This window comes from Molossus molossus, unplaced genomic scaffold (assembly GCF_014108415.1).
Source record: "Molossus molossus isolate mMolMol1 unplaced genomic scaffold, mMolMol1.p scaffold_m16_p_13, whole genome shotgun sequence".
Classification (NCBI taxonomy): Eukaryota; Metazoa; Chordata; class Mammalia; order Chiroptera; family Molossidae; genus Molossus; species Molossus molossus.
In genome coordinates, this window is record NW_023425348.1 from 27981624 (window position 1) to 27998896 (window position 17273).

Genomic DNA, 17273 nt, shown 5'->3' on the forward strand with positions numbered 1-17273 from the left:
TCAACTCAGAAACCAAGGTCCTTCAGGTGACCACTCCTAATAGCCTCCAGGCAAAAAAGCTAGAGGATAACTACCATTCCCTGGGCTAGCAACTCTAACCAGGAAAATTAAGACTTGACAAAGGTGATTAAAGTGGGTCCTCCCTCACTCATCCAAACCCAGGAGAGGGAGCCACAAACAGCAGAACACCAACACCCACAGGGAAAAGTTGACAGGCTCCAAAGCCCACTGTGATTGCCAAAATGGTGAAAAACAGAAACAAAAGCCAAATGAAAGAACAAGAGACCTCTACCGAAGAGGAGATAAATGAGGTGCAGTTAAGCAAGTTAACAGAACTAGAATTTGGAGCCATGATTTCTTGAGGAAGCTCAACAGCATGTGTAAGGACATGAGCACCATGAGTAAAGACATAGAAATATTGAAAATCAACCAGTTGGAAATTAAAAACCAGCAAGAAGAAATGAAGAATGACACGTCAGAAATAAAGAACATATTGGAAAGTCTTAATAGCGGAGTAGAGGAAGCTGAGTACTGGATCAGTGAATTAGAAGATAGGGTAGAAAAAATCAACAAATCAGAAAACCAAAAGGCAAAAACAATTAAAAAGCAAGAAGACAGCTTAAGAGAACTGTCGGACAACTTGAAATGTAATAACGTTCGCATCATAGGAGTCCCCGAAGAAGAAGAAAATAAACAAGGATTAGAGAATATATTCAAAGAAATAGTGACAGAAAACTTCCCTAACTTGGTAAAGGAAGAAGGCATTCAAGTACAAGAAGCACAGAGAGCCCCAAGTAAGAAGAAGCCAAACAGGCCCACACCAAGACACATAGTAATCAAAGTGCCAAAAATTCAAGACAAAGAGAGATTCCTAAAGACAGCAAGAGAGAAGCAACAGGTTACCTACAAAGGAAACCCCATATGGCTCTTAACTGACTTCTCAACAGAAACACCACAGGCCAGAAGGGAATGGCATGAGGTAATCAAGGTCATGGAAAAGAAGGATCTGAATCCAAGACTACTCTCCCCAGCAAGGCTATCATTCAAAATAGAAGGTCAAATAAAGAGCTCAGAAAAAAAAAAAAAAGACTAAGGGAATACATTAGCATCAAACCAGCACTGCAAGAAATGTTAAAAGGACCGCTGTAATTAGCAGTAGAAATAGGAAGAAAAATATAACAACACTAAACAAAAATGGCAATAAATAAATACATATCAATAATCACCTTAGCCCTGGCCGGTTTGGCTCAGCGGTTAGAGCGTCAGCTTGCGGTCCTGAGAGACCCGGGTTTGGTTCCCGCTAAGGGCATGTACCTCGGTTGCAGTTTGTCCCCGGCCCTGGTCGGTTGTGCAGGTGGCAGCCACTCGATGTGTCCCTTTCACATCGATGTTTCTCTCTCTCTCTCTGTTCCTCCCTCTCCCCCCCCCCACTCTACCTAAACAAAAAATGGAAAAATGTCCTCGGGTGAGGATAAAAAATAAAAAAATAAAAAAAAATAATAATCACCTTAAATGTAAATGGATTGAATGCTCCCATAAAAAGACACAGAGTAGCTGATTGGATAAGAAAGCATTATTCATCTACAGGTTGTTTACAAGAGACCCACCTCACAACAAAAGACTCACATAGGTTGAAAGTGAAGGGATGGAAAAAAAATCTACCAAGCAAATGGAAAGCAAAAAAAAGCTGGGGTAGAAATACTCATATATGATAAAATAGATTTCAAAATGAAGGCCATAACTAGAGACAAAGAAGGCCACTACATAATATGGAGAGTATCTATCCAACAAGAAGATATAACTTTGATAAACATATATGTACCCAATATAGGAGCAGCAAACTATATTAAAAATCTTCTGGAGGACTTCCAAGGAGAAATTTACAGCAATACAATCATAGCAGGGGACTTCAACATCCCCTTGATAGCACTGGATATATCCCCTAGACAAAAAATTAGCAAGGAAACAGAGACTCTAAATGAAGCACTAGACCAAATAGATTTAATAGATATCTACAGAGAATTACACCCAAAAACTACAGAATTCACATTCTTCTCCAGTGCACCTGGGACATTCTCAAAGACAGACCACATGTCAGGACACAAACTAAGTCTCTACAAGTTTAAGAAGACTGAAATCATATCAAGCATCTTCTCAGATCACAATGGCATGAAACTAGAAATCAATTGCAACAAGAACATGCAAAGACATTTGAACAAATGGACGCTAAATAGCATGTTATTAAACAATGAATGGGTTACTGAGGAAATCAAGGGAGAAATTAAAAACTTCCTGGAAACCAATGAAAATGAAGACACAACAACACAAAATCTATGGGATGCAGCGAAAGCAGTTCTGAGAGGGAAGTTCGTAGCACTACAGGCCTACCTCAAAAAACAAGAAAAATCTCTAATAGACTATTTAACCTCACAACTTAAAGAACTAGAGAACAAACAAAAAGAAAACCCCAGAGCAAGTAGAAGGAAGGAAATTGTAAAGATCACAGCAGAAATAAACGACATAGAGACCAAAAAAACAATTCAAAGGATCAATGAAACAAAGAGCTGTTTTTTCAAGAAGATAAAGAAGATTGATGGACCCTTAACTAGACTCACCAAGAAACAAAGAGAACCCAAATACACAAAATCAGAAATGAAAGAGGAGAAGTAACAACTGTCAGCACAGAAATACAAAAGATCGTTAATAACTACTATGAACAATTATATGGCAACAAATTCGACAATCTAATCGAAATGGACAAATTTCTCGAAATTCGTAGTCTCCCAAAACTGGACCAGAAAGAGATAGAAAACCTGAACAGACCAATAACAACGAAGGAAATTGAAGAGGTAATCAATACTCTCCCAGCAAACAAAAGCCCAGGCCCAGATGGTTTCACCGGGGAGTTTTACCGAACATTCAAAGAAGGACTAACACCCATTCTCTTCGAACTATTTCAAAAAATTCAAGAAGGAAGACTTCCAAACTCATTTCATGAGGCCAGAATAATTCTAATTCCAAAACCAGTAAAAGACACAACAAAGAAAGAAAACTACAGGCCAGTATCTCTGATGAACATAGATGCCAAAATCCTGAACAAAATACTAGCAAATTGGATCCAGCAATACACTAAAAAAATTATTCACCATAACCAAGTGGGATTCATTCCAGGGATGCAAGGCTGATACAATATTTGCAAATCAATAAATGTGATACACCACATAAATAAAATGAAGAATAAAAACCACATGACCATATCAATAGATGCCAAAAAAGCCTTCAACAAAATCCAGCATCCATTTCTGATAAAAACGCTCAGCAATGTGGGAATAGAGTGATCACATCTTGACATATTAAAGGCCATATATGAAAGACCTACAGCCAACATCATACTTAATGGGCAAAAACTAAAAGCATTTCCCTTAAGAACAGGAACAAGGGAACGATGCCCACTTTCGCCACTCCTATTTAACATAGTACTGGAAGTCTTAGCCACAGCATACAGACAGGAAGAAAAACTAAAACGGATCCAAATTGGAAAGGAGGAAGTGAAACTGTCATTATTCGCAGATGACATGATACTATATGTAGAAAACCCCAAAGACTCCATCAAAAATTTACTAGACTTAATACATGAATTTGGAAAAGTAGCAGGATACAAAATTAACGTCAAGAAATCGATGGCATTCTTATACACCAATGATGAACTCACAGAAAGAGAGACTAAGAAATCAATCCCATTTACCATTGCAGCAAAAATTAAGATACCTAGGAGTAAACTTAACCAAAGAAATAAAGGACCTATTTGCAGAAAACTATAGGTCATTGAAAAAAGAAATAGAGGAAGATATAAAAAAGTGGAAGCACATACATTGTTCATGGATTGGGAGAATTAACATCATTAAAATGTCCATACTACCCAAAGTAATCTATAAATTCAATGCAATCCCTATCAAAATACCAACAACATACTTCACAGAATTAGAATACATACTTCAAAAGTTCATATGGAACCAAAAAAGGCCTCGAATAGCCACAGCAATCTTAAAAAAGAACAACGTTGGAGGGATCACATTACCAGATTTCGGGTTGTACTACAAAGCTACTGTAATCAAAACAGCCTGGTACTGGCACAAGAACAGGCATATAGACCAGTGGAACAGAACAGAAAACCCAGAAATGAACTCAAAGCAGTATGCTCAATTAATATTTGACAAAGGTGGCAAGAGCATACAGTGGAGTAAAGACAGCCTCTTTAATAAATGGTGTTGGGAAAACTGAACAGCTACGTGCAAAAAAATGAAACTAGACCATCAACTTACACCCTACAGAAGAATAAACTCAAAATGGATAAAAGACTTAAACGTGACTGCTGAATCCATAAAAATCCTAGAAGAAACTGTAGGCAACAAAATTTCAGACATCGTACGCAGCAGAATTTTCACTGATACATTACCTTAGGCAACAGAAACAAAGGAGAAAATGAACACATGGGACTACATCAAACTCAAAAGCTTCTGCACAGCAAAAGATACAATCATCAAAATGGAAAGGCAACCCATTGTATGGGAGAGCATAACTTCCAATGATATATTAGATAAGGGGTTAATTTCCAATATATAGAGAGTGCTCATACAACTCAACAAAAGGAAGACAACAAACCCAATTAAAAAACGGGCAGAGGAACTAAATAGACACCTCTCCAAACGGGACATACAAATGGCTAAGAGACATATGAAGAAATGCTCAACATCACTAATCATCAGAGAGATGCAAATTAAAACAACAATGAGGTGTCACCTCACACCTGTCAGAATGGCTCCCATCAACAAATCATCAAACTACAAGTGTTGTTGAGGTTGTGGAGAAAAGGGGACTCTTGTACACTGCTGGTGAGAATGCAGACTGGTGCAGCCACTATGGAAAACACTATGGTGTTACCTCAAAAAATTAAAAATTGAACTTCCATTGGACCCAGTGATCCCACTTCTAGGAATATACCCTCAGAATCCTGAAACACCAATCAGAAAGAATATATGTACCCACATGTTTGTAGCAGCACTATTTACAATAGCTAAGATCTGGAAACAGCCCAAGTGTCCATCAGTAGAAGAATGGATAAAAAAGCAGTGGTACATATACACAATGGAGTACTATGCAGCTGTAAGAAAGAAAGATCTCTTATCCTTTGAGACTACATGGAAAGTATTATCCTAAGTAAAACAAGCCAAACAGAGAAAGACAGGTATTGTATGATCTCACTTATTTGTGGAATATAATGAACATAACAGTCTGAGGAATGAGGTAGTCCCAGAGACCGGGAAGTGGGGTATAGACTGACAATCCCCAGAAGAGAGGGTGGTGGGGGAGAGATAAACCACAGAACTTATATGCATGTATGCATGAACAATGGATATGGAGAACAAAGCTGGGGACAGGCAGTGAGGGAGGGGGCGGGGGGAATTAGTGGGGGAAAAAGGAGAAACATCTGTAACAAAAATATATAAATTAATTAATTAAAAAAAAAAGACTAATCCTACTTATAATCCCATATATAATGTAGCCGATGGCCGAATGAGGAGTTGGCCCAAGACTGATAAGTGACCCTGGGAGTTTAAATGGCAGAAGGTCCTGAGGAGGAGTATCTTAGAGAAGTAAGGAGAAGTCTGCTCAGAAGTGTATCTCAGCATGGGGCGGGAATCAAGTGGGACAAGAAAATGGGCCCGTTGAGGAAAGAGGCAGAAGGTTTAGAGGTGGGAGATAAGACCGAGACTGGGAGATAGAAACACAGAATGTCTCAAGTAACTAGGACATCCACAACTAGGAAATACATATTTAGTAAAGAAACTGGGAATGACCAATTTTGATGAATGCTGTATAACTTTAGTGGCTGCAAGAAGTAGAAAGACAATAAAAGAAAAGATATTTTTAAGTTAAGAAAATTAATGTTTGGAAAAACCATCCATCACATCTGCCAATGTGGAAGTTACCAAAAAAAAAGAAAGAAACAAAAACTCCAGGCTATTGTTTGATAAGTGATTATGGTAAGGTTAACAGTGATAAATCACAGGGAAGAACCCCCATGCTTTTCAGTGAAATTGTTAGAGTGTTGAACCCTCAATGAGTTCCTGGATTGCCAACCCAGGATTATTGCAAGTCAGAGAGACACAGGGTCAAAGAATGAATAGTAAGAACAGAGGGTGGTGTGTGGTTAAAGGGCCATGGTTTTTAGGTTGAAAGGTCTGTAAGAGACCTCTATTATACTGCACTGATAATACATTATTATTATGCCACTGCAGAAACCGAGTACATGCTAATGTGCTAAAGTACCTATGGGACTGATGAATTTACTCATCAACTGAGAATTAGTTACTAAAAGGAAATATGAGCTGAATTTACACATGCAATACAAAATTCGCTTTCTAATCCATACACCTATTGAGTTATCATTCATACAAATCATGGGCAAGATCAGTTGAAAATAAATGTATATTCACCTGGCATTGTCTTTGGTACATTTTCAGTTCCTGTAAGAGCTTCTGATTTTCATCTTGTAACTTATTCCGGCTTAATGCTATTTCACTCACAGCTGATTTCAATTTTTCAATAATGAATTCATCTCTTTCACACGTTTCACAACTAGAGTCTGGTTCACATATCAACCGAGGGATTTCAGAGCTGCTGTCTTCTTCTGAGCACTGTTTTTTACCATTTAATTGAGTTTGGTAACTTTGTGCCTGTTTCTGAGAAATATGAAAATTGTATCAATTAAATCGAGAATGTCATATTTAAGCTTACTTAAAGAATGATAGAACCCTGGCTGGTGTGGCTTTGCTGGAGTGTCGTTCAGTATACAAAAGGTTCGGGTTTGATTCTCTGTCAGGGCACACACGTAGGCTGCCGCTTTGATCCAGGGTGGGGCACTTATGGAAGGCAACCAATCGATGTTCTCTCACATAGATGTGCTCTCTCTCTCTACCCCTCTCTCTAAAATCAGTAAGCATATCCTCAGTTGAGGATTTAAAAAAGAGAGAAAAGAATTAGGAAAAAAAAATCTTTAAATACATTATTGGCTAATTAAATTTTACCCTCTGTAATTCAGTCGTGTGCTTATTCTAAAACCTCAATTTTAGATGGCATAAAGAGAAAGTATACTTATATAATCTTGGAGCAAAGATGTAGAGCAGGGCAGGGCTCTTTGGGTAGGGAATTCTTATTCACAAGAAAGAAAATCTTGATTATATAAAAAGAGGAAAATTATAGATTCAAATACTTGAGTTGAAAATGTCTCTATGACCAAAAATAAACAAAATTACATAAAACAATTGGATTGTGGGAAAAGGCTGTCAACACATAAAACAAGGGTTAATATTTCCTGATGTACAAAAACTTCTACATATCAATAAGACAATGACAACACAAAAGAAAAATGGGTAGTTTATGAACAGGCAATTCATAGAAGAGGAAATTAAAAAAGGCTAAGAAGCATACAGAAAGATGCTCAGTCTTATAAGCAGAGAAATGCAAAGTAAATCAAGCCAATTTTACTATTAGTCCATCAAGTTGTTAAAAATCAAAAGACTGGTAATCCATGCTGGCAAGGGTATGGTCACTCTCACCACCCATTCATGAATTGTAAAGTACTATAACCTTTTCAAATGTATCTGCTAGTATTTATTAAAACTTCTTTGTTTCTTTTTTCTTTTTTTAAAATTTTTATTTTCTTTTTAATTTTATTTTTGTTACAGATGTTTCTCCTTTTTTACCCCATTGACACCCTTATTAAAACTTTGAATGGACAGATCCTACAGCTCAACAATTATTTGTAGAATTTTTATCTAACAAAAGAATAGCATTAGTATTTAAAGATACATATACAATACTTATTACAATATTGTAATAGCATAAGAATGGAAACAACCTGAATGTACATGAATAAGGAAATTACTGAAAAAATTACAGTATATCTATTATATACTATGATATATATGGTATAGCTACTATATTCTGTAAACTACTGTACAGAAGTAAGTAGAATTTTACATAGTCACTCAAAATAATATCCATGGCTTATTATTAAATAAAAAACAATTTTTTTACAAGAAAAAAATACAACTTCCACACAAATACCTATTTTTACATGTTCATACAAACAAAAGAAAAAGTAATAAAGATAAGCACCTGTTAAGAGTGTTTATATTAAATGGATAAAAATAGAGTAGGGGATGAAGCTTTTAATTTTATATTCCATTATTTTGTATTGTTGAATTCTAGGAACATGTATGACATATAATTCAAGTAACTTAAAGAAACAAAGAAAAATAAGTATAGCAACCAAACAATAGTTTCTTGCTGGCTTTAATAAAAATTTGAAATACCTTAGCCCAGCATTAAAGGCTTATTACAATCTGTTTACAACTCACGAGGCTTACCTCCCACTAACCTTCCCCACCTCCCACATGGCCTCCCAGCCAACTGACCCATTTCCATCCCCAGAATTTGCCTTTGTCTCTCGTCTCAGTGACTCTGCCCCTGTTATTTCCACCACCTAGAATACATTCTTTCTTGTCTCAAAACATATCCATTCTTCAAGGTCCAGGCCAAGTCCAACCTCTGCTGGAGGATGTTTCCTGGCTGAGTCTAATTTTTCCTCTTACTCTGACTTCTAAAAGAATATGGATCCTTTCCATTCAATTGTCTTTATACCTGTAAATCAGGACATGAATTATCTCTGTGTCTAGACTGTAAAGTTCTTAAGGGAAGGGACCAAGCAACCCCATACTTTCTGAGTGACTTGCCCATGGGCATGCAGAAACATTTGCTATTAACAACAGCACCGTCCTTTGAGGCATGTAGACTGAACTCGCCATTATAGGTATTTCATGCACTTATGACTTTAACCAGTGTTGGACCTACTCTGTTTATTTCCTATTAGATGGCATTTCTATTTGTAAAAAGATTACAAACTGAATGGCAAAGATAGTAATCGTTAATCTCTAATTTCTTCTAATTTAGAGGATAGTACTAGATAATGTACCTGAAATTGATTACACTTCTCAGACAATATTTTTTGTTGAGCATCTAAAGAAACCAGATGAGTCTGGTACAGTATCTCTTGCTTGTCCCATTCTCTTGACTTTGCTCTAAATTCCTTTAAAAAAAAAAAAAAGTGGAGGGACAAACATAAGTTGGAGGAAATTATTCATTTTAAAGCACAATGAACAGGGCTTCTTTCATTGGTACATCTTTGAGAAAAAAATAAGTGCACTTTTTCCCCTTAGGAAAAAATTAAAATGTATCAAATCACTCATCTTGGATTTATTGCTAGATATATCTTAATTTTTACTAGGAAAACATGGAATTATTAACGTAACCCTTGTATAAAAATTAAGCATTTTATTTGTTAAAAATGAAAAAAAATCAATTACTAATAAGGAAGTTTCAAGCAATGTTTTGCATCCACTATTTCCTTTCTAATTCCTGAGCTAACACCAGAGTGTTTTCCCTTCTTTAATTTTCTATACTCAGTCACCAAACCTGTTATTTTTTATTTTTTATGGGATGGGCTTGGGCTGATTTAGTAGCTGTTCCTGTGACTTTCAAAGCTACCATCCAAGGAGAAGCCAAGATCAACTCATTCTTGGGAACAGAATCTCAGGCCTCATTTAGGCAGCACCAACTGGGCTAGCCTAGGGGAAGAGGGGGTGGAACTAGCTTGATAAGCATGCTCAGTTCTTGAGTTTTTGTTTAAGTAGTGTATTCAGGGAACATGTTATCTGTTCATAACTTAATGCGAGGAAAGGATATAGCTTTGGGAATGCCAAAGAAAACTTGACTGCTCCTCAGTTTTGCCTAGGGTTGGCCATTGTACCTTATCTTCCTGTCCAGGCTGTAAGCAACCTAAGGGTAAGGACTATGCAGTTCATTACTTTTGTATCTCTCACAGTGCCTGACAAATTGCCAGACACCACTTATATTCCGTGAATGTAGAGACAAAAGCATGGTATTAATACTTCCTAGAACTTAAACATTTTTCACGAGATTTTGCAAAGAAACAAAATGGTTGAAAACAAATTCTACAGCTACTAAGTCTTGGAACATATATTATTGCATATAGATACATAGCATTAATGTATTGATGTTTCTATCATCAATTCAGTAATTTTTATTAAGTACATAGTGTCCACCAGGTGTGGTAGAGAGAAGAGAATTTGGAAATGTTTTGTGATAAAAAATGTTTTTAAAGAAATCAAGGAATACAAGAAAGTAGGGAAATGTACATGTAAATAAATGCTTTTACAGAACAAGTGCAATATCAGGGTCACATAAAAGCCATGCAGAGGATGCCATGACTATTTCAGCCATCTCCAATAATATGTCAAATTGGAATCATTCATTTGGCCAGAGTGATTGGCGTTGTTTTGGAAGATGGCTAAAATGGTTGGATTGGTCGTGCTGGGAAATAAACATACTTATTTATAGAACGAATGCTACATCTTGCTTAAAATGAAAAAAAAAAAAAAGATAGAACTTCATATTTCCGTAGAAATCCTATTTTAAAGGATATTTGGGGAAATTTTTATTTTATAAATCCCCAAGTTCCAAAACAATCAGTGAAGAAAGGTTATAAAGTAGGAGGCTTTTATAGTAACTAAAGGTGACCTGAAATTGAGTGGTGGTAATAAGGTTGGAGAAGTATGCATAAGCCCCCTTTTAAAATATAGAATAATACTTATGATAAATAGATTACGGTTGATCCTTGAACAATGTGGATTTGAACTGCATGGGTCCACTTACACATGGATTTTCCCCCCCAATAAATACTATAAATGTATTTTCTCTTCCATATGGTTTTCTTAATAACATTTTCTTTTCTCTAGCTTGTATTGTAAGAATACAGTATATAATACATATAACATACACAATATATGTTAATCAACTCTTTTGTTATCAATAAGGTTTCCAGTTAACAGTAGGCTATAAGTTATGTTTTGGGGAGAGTAAAAAGCAATACATGCATTTCTGGATGCATGGGGTGAGGGTCCGCACTCCCAAGCCCCTTATTGTTCAAGGGCCAACTGTATTTTAAGATAAACAGAGCCAGTTTATTTACGGTTACACAGACAATAGGGTGGTGAAGGTGGGGAGCTGGAGCAGGGAGGAAGGAGGAGGGAGTCAATGGGGGAAAAAAAAAAGGGATATCTGTGATACTTTCAGCAATAAGGATAAATTAAAAGTAAAAACAAAACAAAACAAAAAAACAAACCCAAAATAAAGTTATAGACTTTGATTCTGATGTTCAACAATTTAAAATTAGGTACATGAAAACATTGTCTTTAGTAATAGTGACAAATTTATGAAACTTCATTCTAGTAGAAAATAGGTAACATCTCAAATCAATACAATGCGCAAAGTCAATGTTTATATTTAATCTAGAAAGGAGTCTTTGGAGTCAGTCAAATGTGGGCAAGGTTGACTTGGACAGATCATATCTTTCAGATAATACTAATATTTAGCATTACCCACCCAACAACCTCAATCTTGAAAATAAATACTTCCCATCGTAGTTTAGGAGGAGGCAGGAACATTGACCTTAATCATTTACAAATTCTACAACAGGCAGAAATGAGGCCAAGCAAGGCTAGAAGTGTGTGCCACAGACATATCAGCAGGTGCTTATAATAGTCTTACAGCTGTACTGGTTTCAAGATTAGCAAAAGAGCACAAAACATCCAGTACTTATGGGGCCCTGAAGAGACCTGGAGAGCTTTATAAGGACTTTTGTAGAGATTGGAGGTGTCAGCACAAGTTCCAGAGGGTCTGTAGAGTTGCCTAAACCTTCAGAGTAAGTTCTCCATGGCTGGAAAGCCTTTTCTGGGTCTTTGAAGTTGAGAGAGGGTCAACGTTATTAAAATTAGAGTTTCTGGTGGAAGCAACATTATTTTATTTATATATTATTTAACATATTTATATACATATATATTTTTAATTCCTCTACTAAATATTGAGAAATGGAACAAATATTTATTTAGTAATTACTGCATGTCAGGGACTCTACAAAACTCCACCTATAAGATAGTTTTAATTTTTAAAAACAATAAGTTTTTATTGATTTTTTAGAGAGAGAAGAAGGGAGAGAAAGATAGAAACATTGATATGAGAGAGAAACATTGATCGGCTGCCTCCTACACGCCCCCCTCTGGGGATCAAACCCTCAACCTGGGCATGTGCCCTGACTGTGAATTGAATTGGACCTCTTAGTCCATGGGATGACACTCAATGCACTGAGCCACCCCGGCTGGGCAGTTTTAACTTTTTATTATGAAAATTTTCATACTTACAGAAAAGTAGAGAATATAACAAACTTCCACGTACCGTTCACCAGTTTAACTACCATTGACTTAATCCATTTTTTATTTCACCTCTCTCTTCACCCCCCCCCTTTTTTTTAATCCTCACCCGAGGACATTTTTCCATTTTTTGTTCAGATAGAGTGGGAGGGAGGGAGAGGAAGAAAGAGAGAGAGAAATATCGACCTGAAAGGGACACATCGACTGGTTGCCACCTGCACAACCAACCAGGGCCGGGGACAAACTGCAACCGAGGTACATGCCCTTAGTGGGAACCAAACCCGGGTCTCTCTGGACCGCAGGCTGACGCTCTAACTGCTGAGCCAAACCGGCCAGGGCTCTCTTTCATGCCTTTTTATTGGGAGTATTTAAGGCAACATTCAGACCTCATGTATTTTCACCCCTAAATCTTTCAGTGTGCATCTAAATTAATATCTATATATTTATACATATTTTTCTTTCGTAACCACAATTGTCACCTATAAGATACTTTCAGCCTAATTTATTGATGAAAAAATGGAATCCCTGTGAGTTAACATCTTGCCCAAAGGTCACAGGGCAAATAAATGAGTCAGTGAGCACCTGCTGTAAGTCGTAACTGTGCTGTCCTCCCCAGTGCCCAGTCACTAGAGCGGCATGTCAGTGTCTGTCCCAAAGGAGAAGGGCTTAGATGCAGGCTGAAACTGGAACAGTCCACCTCTTACATATTAATTTTTCAGATGGCTCTAAGTAAAAACAGGTATGTGAAGTGTTTCCATAATTATACAGATCAAACTATGTCCGCATAGTGTGCTTAACATTTTTGTTCAAATACATACACGTCATCATATTTTGTGACTAATTTCCACTATAGTTTGATGATATATTTTATGTACATAGTTCCCTAAATGTAAAATATATACACACAGAGTACTTAATATTAATTTAAAGCTTTTCTTTGTCTGAACAATTTATACGAATGTGGTTCTCCAACTAAACCCTGTGAAAGTCAGTCAAACGGATAATAAGGGACTTGACTTCTGCATGCTCAGTAACAGCGCAGGAGTATATGCAGCCCATCTCTAGCCATCTTCCATTAGGCCGGTATATTTCTACAGCCAGTGTGGTTACATCGCTGCAGGAGCCCAGGGCATATACACGCTGCCTTTTCCAGAGGGTCAACTTCACTTAGCGGTAGTAATATTGTATTAAAAAGTGTATATTCATTATTCTATAGACTATAAAATTTGCAGAAATTTAAAAACTCAAACCCCAAACTTCCAACAGAGTTATTGCAACAGGCTGGTGTTAGGGCTGTAATCCCAGATTTTTTATTTCTGCTCTTAAATATATTTAGGAGGAAAAGTTTGAGTAGGATCGGTAATGGAAGAGTAAGATGATAAAATATAAAACCAGGCAATGAAAATTAGATGGGAGGAGGGAGATAAGAGGCACTGGACGAAAGGGGAAACCTGGGCTGGAATATGAGGAAGAGGAAGGGCCAGATGGGAGCGTCCTGAGAGGTTCCTACCTGGGTGATGGCAGCATAGAGAACAGCAGCAACAAAGTAGAGGAAGCCGAAACCACTGTCTGGGGGTTGGTGGGAACTGGGGTTTGGGCTTGAGAACAATGCAAGAAATGGAGTGAGATAACATGATAAAGGTCAACTGGAGGTTAATTAGAAAATAACTGAGCAGCAGTGGGAACTCATCGAGTGTTAGAGAAGAGGAAATCATAGTAGCATCTCTGTCCGCTGTCACGTGACCTGAAGGAGGACTGCTGAGGAGCACTGGGAAGAAAAAGAGCTGGTTTGTTTTTTCCGAGGTTGGAAAGGTAAGGGGATAAGAACACGTGCGTCTGTGACACAGTAAACCTTTTTAGGGAGTGGTACTACTTCTTTAAAGAATAACCCCTGCCACTTCAAGCTCTGTTCTGAAAACCGTTCTGAGGCTCTACTGGGATTTAGGTACCTAATAGTTAAGTAGGCATTAAAGATTTATTAAATATTCGCTCTAACAGACTCCGGGGATGTCCTTCAATTTCACTCAGCATCTGCAGTTTCTTTGAACTTTTTTTCTCTCTCTCCAAAAATGCTGATATGTGTAAAAGATGCATAACTCAAAGTGATGTTTTAATTCCCTAAGTGCCTGAAGGGAAGGTGCACTATGAAAATTTATTCAATGAGAAGTTATCTGTAAAGGTGTTCATTACCACAGCTGCACTTGCCATTGTGTACACAAGCGACAAATCGCCCCCCACCACAACCACAAAAACCAGTCTTTAACACACATGAAGAAAGTAAAATACAGCTCACCTCTAATTTCTGGTTCAAATTACTCAGTTCGAAGGGTGTTTCTTCTTTGGGGTGTGGTAACTCTTTTCCTCGAAATTTATTTTGTTTCGTCTGGTGTAATCTCAGTTTTTCAAAGCTATTAGTTAGTTTGGAAAACTGTAAATAATAGAGAATGCTAACATTTTACTATTATTGGTGATTTTGAACTTGATTTCACTATAGTTCTTTTCTTGTGTATGCCTTTGAAAATTTAAGTCATGATTAGAAAATGCGGTAAAGCTTAAATGTTCCAATTAGTGAATATAGAACCAGTTATTAAAACTAAATTGTTGAAGCAGAACACAATCCAGCTTCCATGTAAATTGGGGACAGCACAGTTAAACAATGACTCACTTGATAAATGTTGTGTCCAGTTTGTTTTAACCACATGTAGCAAAGCTCGTAATTAAAAAACAAAAAACAAAAAACAAGTTTTCCCCTTACTTTTATTTAGTGCCCTCTTGTGTTGGCAATTTTCATTTTAGTATCTCAGTCTATAAAATAACCAGCTTATATTTTATTCAAGAAAACTAAATACTTAATTCAAAAGAGAGAAACAACCCATAAATGACTTACTTATGTGGATATAAGCTTAAGTAAATTTAAATATCAAAATTGATATATTTCTCTTACCAATAATTCTCTTTATAATTTAGATCATATTATTTTTTCTTTCTTTTTCTACTGTTTGATAATACAGTAAAAGCAGCATGGTCGCCCTGGCCGGTTTGGCTCAGCGGTTAGAGCGTCGACCTGCGGTCCTGAGAGACCCGGGTTCGGTTCCCGCTAAGGGCGCGTACCTCGGTTGCAGTTTGTCCCCGGCCCTGGTCGGTCGTGCGGGTGGCAGCCACTCGATGTGTCTCTTTCACGTCGATGTTTCTCTCTCTCTCTCTCTTTGTTCCTCTCTCTCCCTCCCACTCTACCTGAACAAAAAAAAAAAAAAAAAAAAAAAAAAAAAAAGCAGCATGGTCTATCAATTGCAAGAAGCAGAGGCTTATACCTGCCCAGAAAATTGATGTCAGTACAATATGTGTGTATAGTTCCATGCCATTTTTTATCACGTGTAGATCTGTGTGACCACAACCACAATCAAGATACAGAACCACTACCATCACTACCAAGATCTCCCTGGTTCCCTTGTAGTGACCTCGTTCCCCTTATCCTCCCACCCTTAACCCCGGGCAACTACTAATTTGTTTTGCATCTCTCTATTTTGTCATTTTGAGAATGTTATAAAATAGAATCAAACAGTATATGACCTTTTGAGACTGGCTGTGTTGACTCAGCATAATGCCCATGAGATGCATGTGTGTACCAGTAGTTCATTTCTTTTTATTGCTCAGTATAATTCCATGGTATGGATGTAACCACAGTTTGTTTAATCAGTGACACATTAAGACATTTTGATTACGTCCAGTTTTTGGCTATTACAAATAAAGCTATGGACAACTGTCTCTACTTTATCAAATATTAAGCAGTTACTTCCTCTTTCTTCTTTTCTCATATAATTAAAAAAATTGAGATATAATTCACCTTTAATAAGCCCTTGGTAACTACTAAAATTCACTTTGTGTCTCTATAGACTTGCCTATTCTGATCATATCATATTAATGGAATCATTCAATGTGTGGTCTTTTGGGTCTGGCTTCTTTCTCTTAGCATAATGCTTTTAAGGTTAATCCATGTTATAACATGGAGCAATATATACTGCATTCCTGTTTATGGCTGAATCATATTCCACTGCATTGACATACCAGTTTGTGTTCATCCATCCATCAATTTGTGGACATTTGTGCTTTTGGTGCCAGATGTAACATACTATTGCCTAATGCAAAGTTAGAAATATTTACTCCTAATGTTTTCTTCTAGAATTTTTACAGATTTAGTTTTACAGTTAGGTCTTTGATCCATTTTAAGTTAATTTTTGTCTTTGGGTTAAGAAGGGTCTAACTTAATTCTTTTGTATGTGGACATTCGGTTGTCCCTTTGCTGTTTGTTAAAAAGACAATAGTCTTTTTCCACTAAATTATTTTGCACCACTTTTGCTTTCTTTTGGTTAATATTTGCCTGGTATATTTGTCTACCTTTTTACTTCCAACATACACATATCAGTTATATTTAAAGTGAGTTTCTGGAATAGAGCACATAGTTGTGCCATATTTTTTAAATTTACTCTGTCATTCTCCATCTTGTAATTGGTATACTTAGATCACTTCCGTTTAATGTAATTATTGATGTTAGGGCCTGACTTGTTTTATTTTGTTTGTTCTCCAGTTTTACTTTCTTGTTGTAGTTTTCCTGTCTTCCTCTGGGTTATTTGTACTTTTTTTTACAATTCCATTTTAATTTACCTATTGTGTTTTGAATATATCTTTTTGTATAGCTTTTTAAGTTGTTGCTCTAGGTATCACATTATATATACATTGTTAGCACAAATATGTACTGGTGTTGCGATTTTACCAGTTCAAATGAAGTATAGAAATCTTATTTCTCTTTATGTCCCTTTACCCTGACCCATTTATAACATTATCATCTTAACTATTTCCTCAACATACATTTAGAACCACATTAAACATTTTAAAAATTTGTATCAGCTGTCAAAGAATTTCAAA

General features: G+C 36.6%; 1 protein-coding gene across 1 annotated transcript in view; it reads right to left on the bottom strand.

Moving 5' to 3' along the window:
• DEUP1 (deuterosome assembly protein 1) overlaps positions 1 to 17273 on the bottom strand; it is an 86372-nt gene that overhangs the window by 47192 nt on the left and 21907 nt on the right. Inside the window, exons 4-6 of the mRNA XM_036259743.1 lie at positions 14644 to 14778; positions 9038 to 9151; positions 6498 to 6743 (exon numbers count right to left, since the gene is read on the bottom strand). Of these exons, the coding sequence (XP_036115636.1) occupies positions 6498 to 6743; positions 9038 to 9151; positions 14644 to 14778 (495 nt within the window). The remainder of the gene's footprint in view (positions 1 to 6497; positions 6744 to 9037; positions 9152 to 14643; positions 14779 to 17273) is intronic.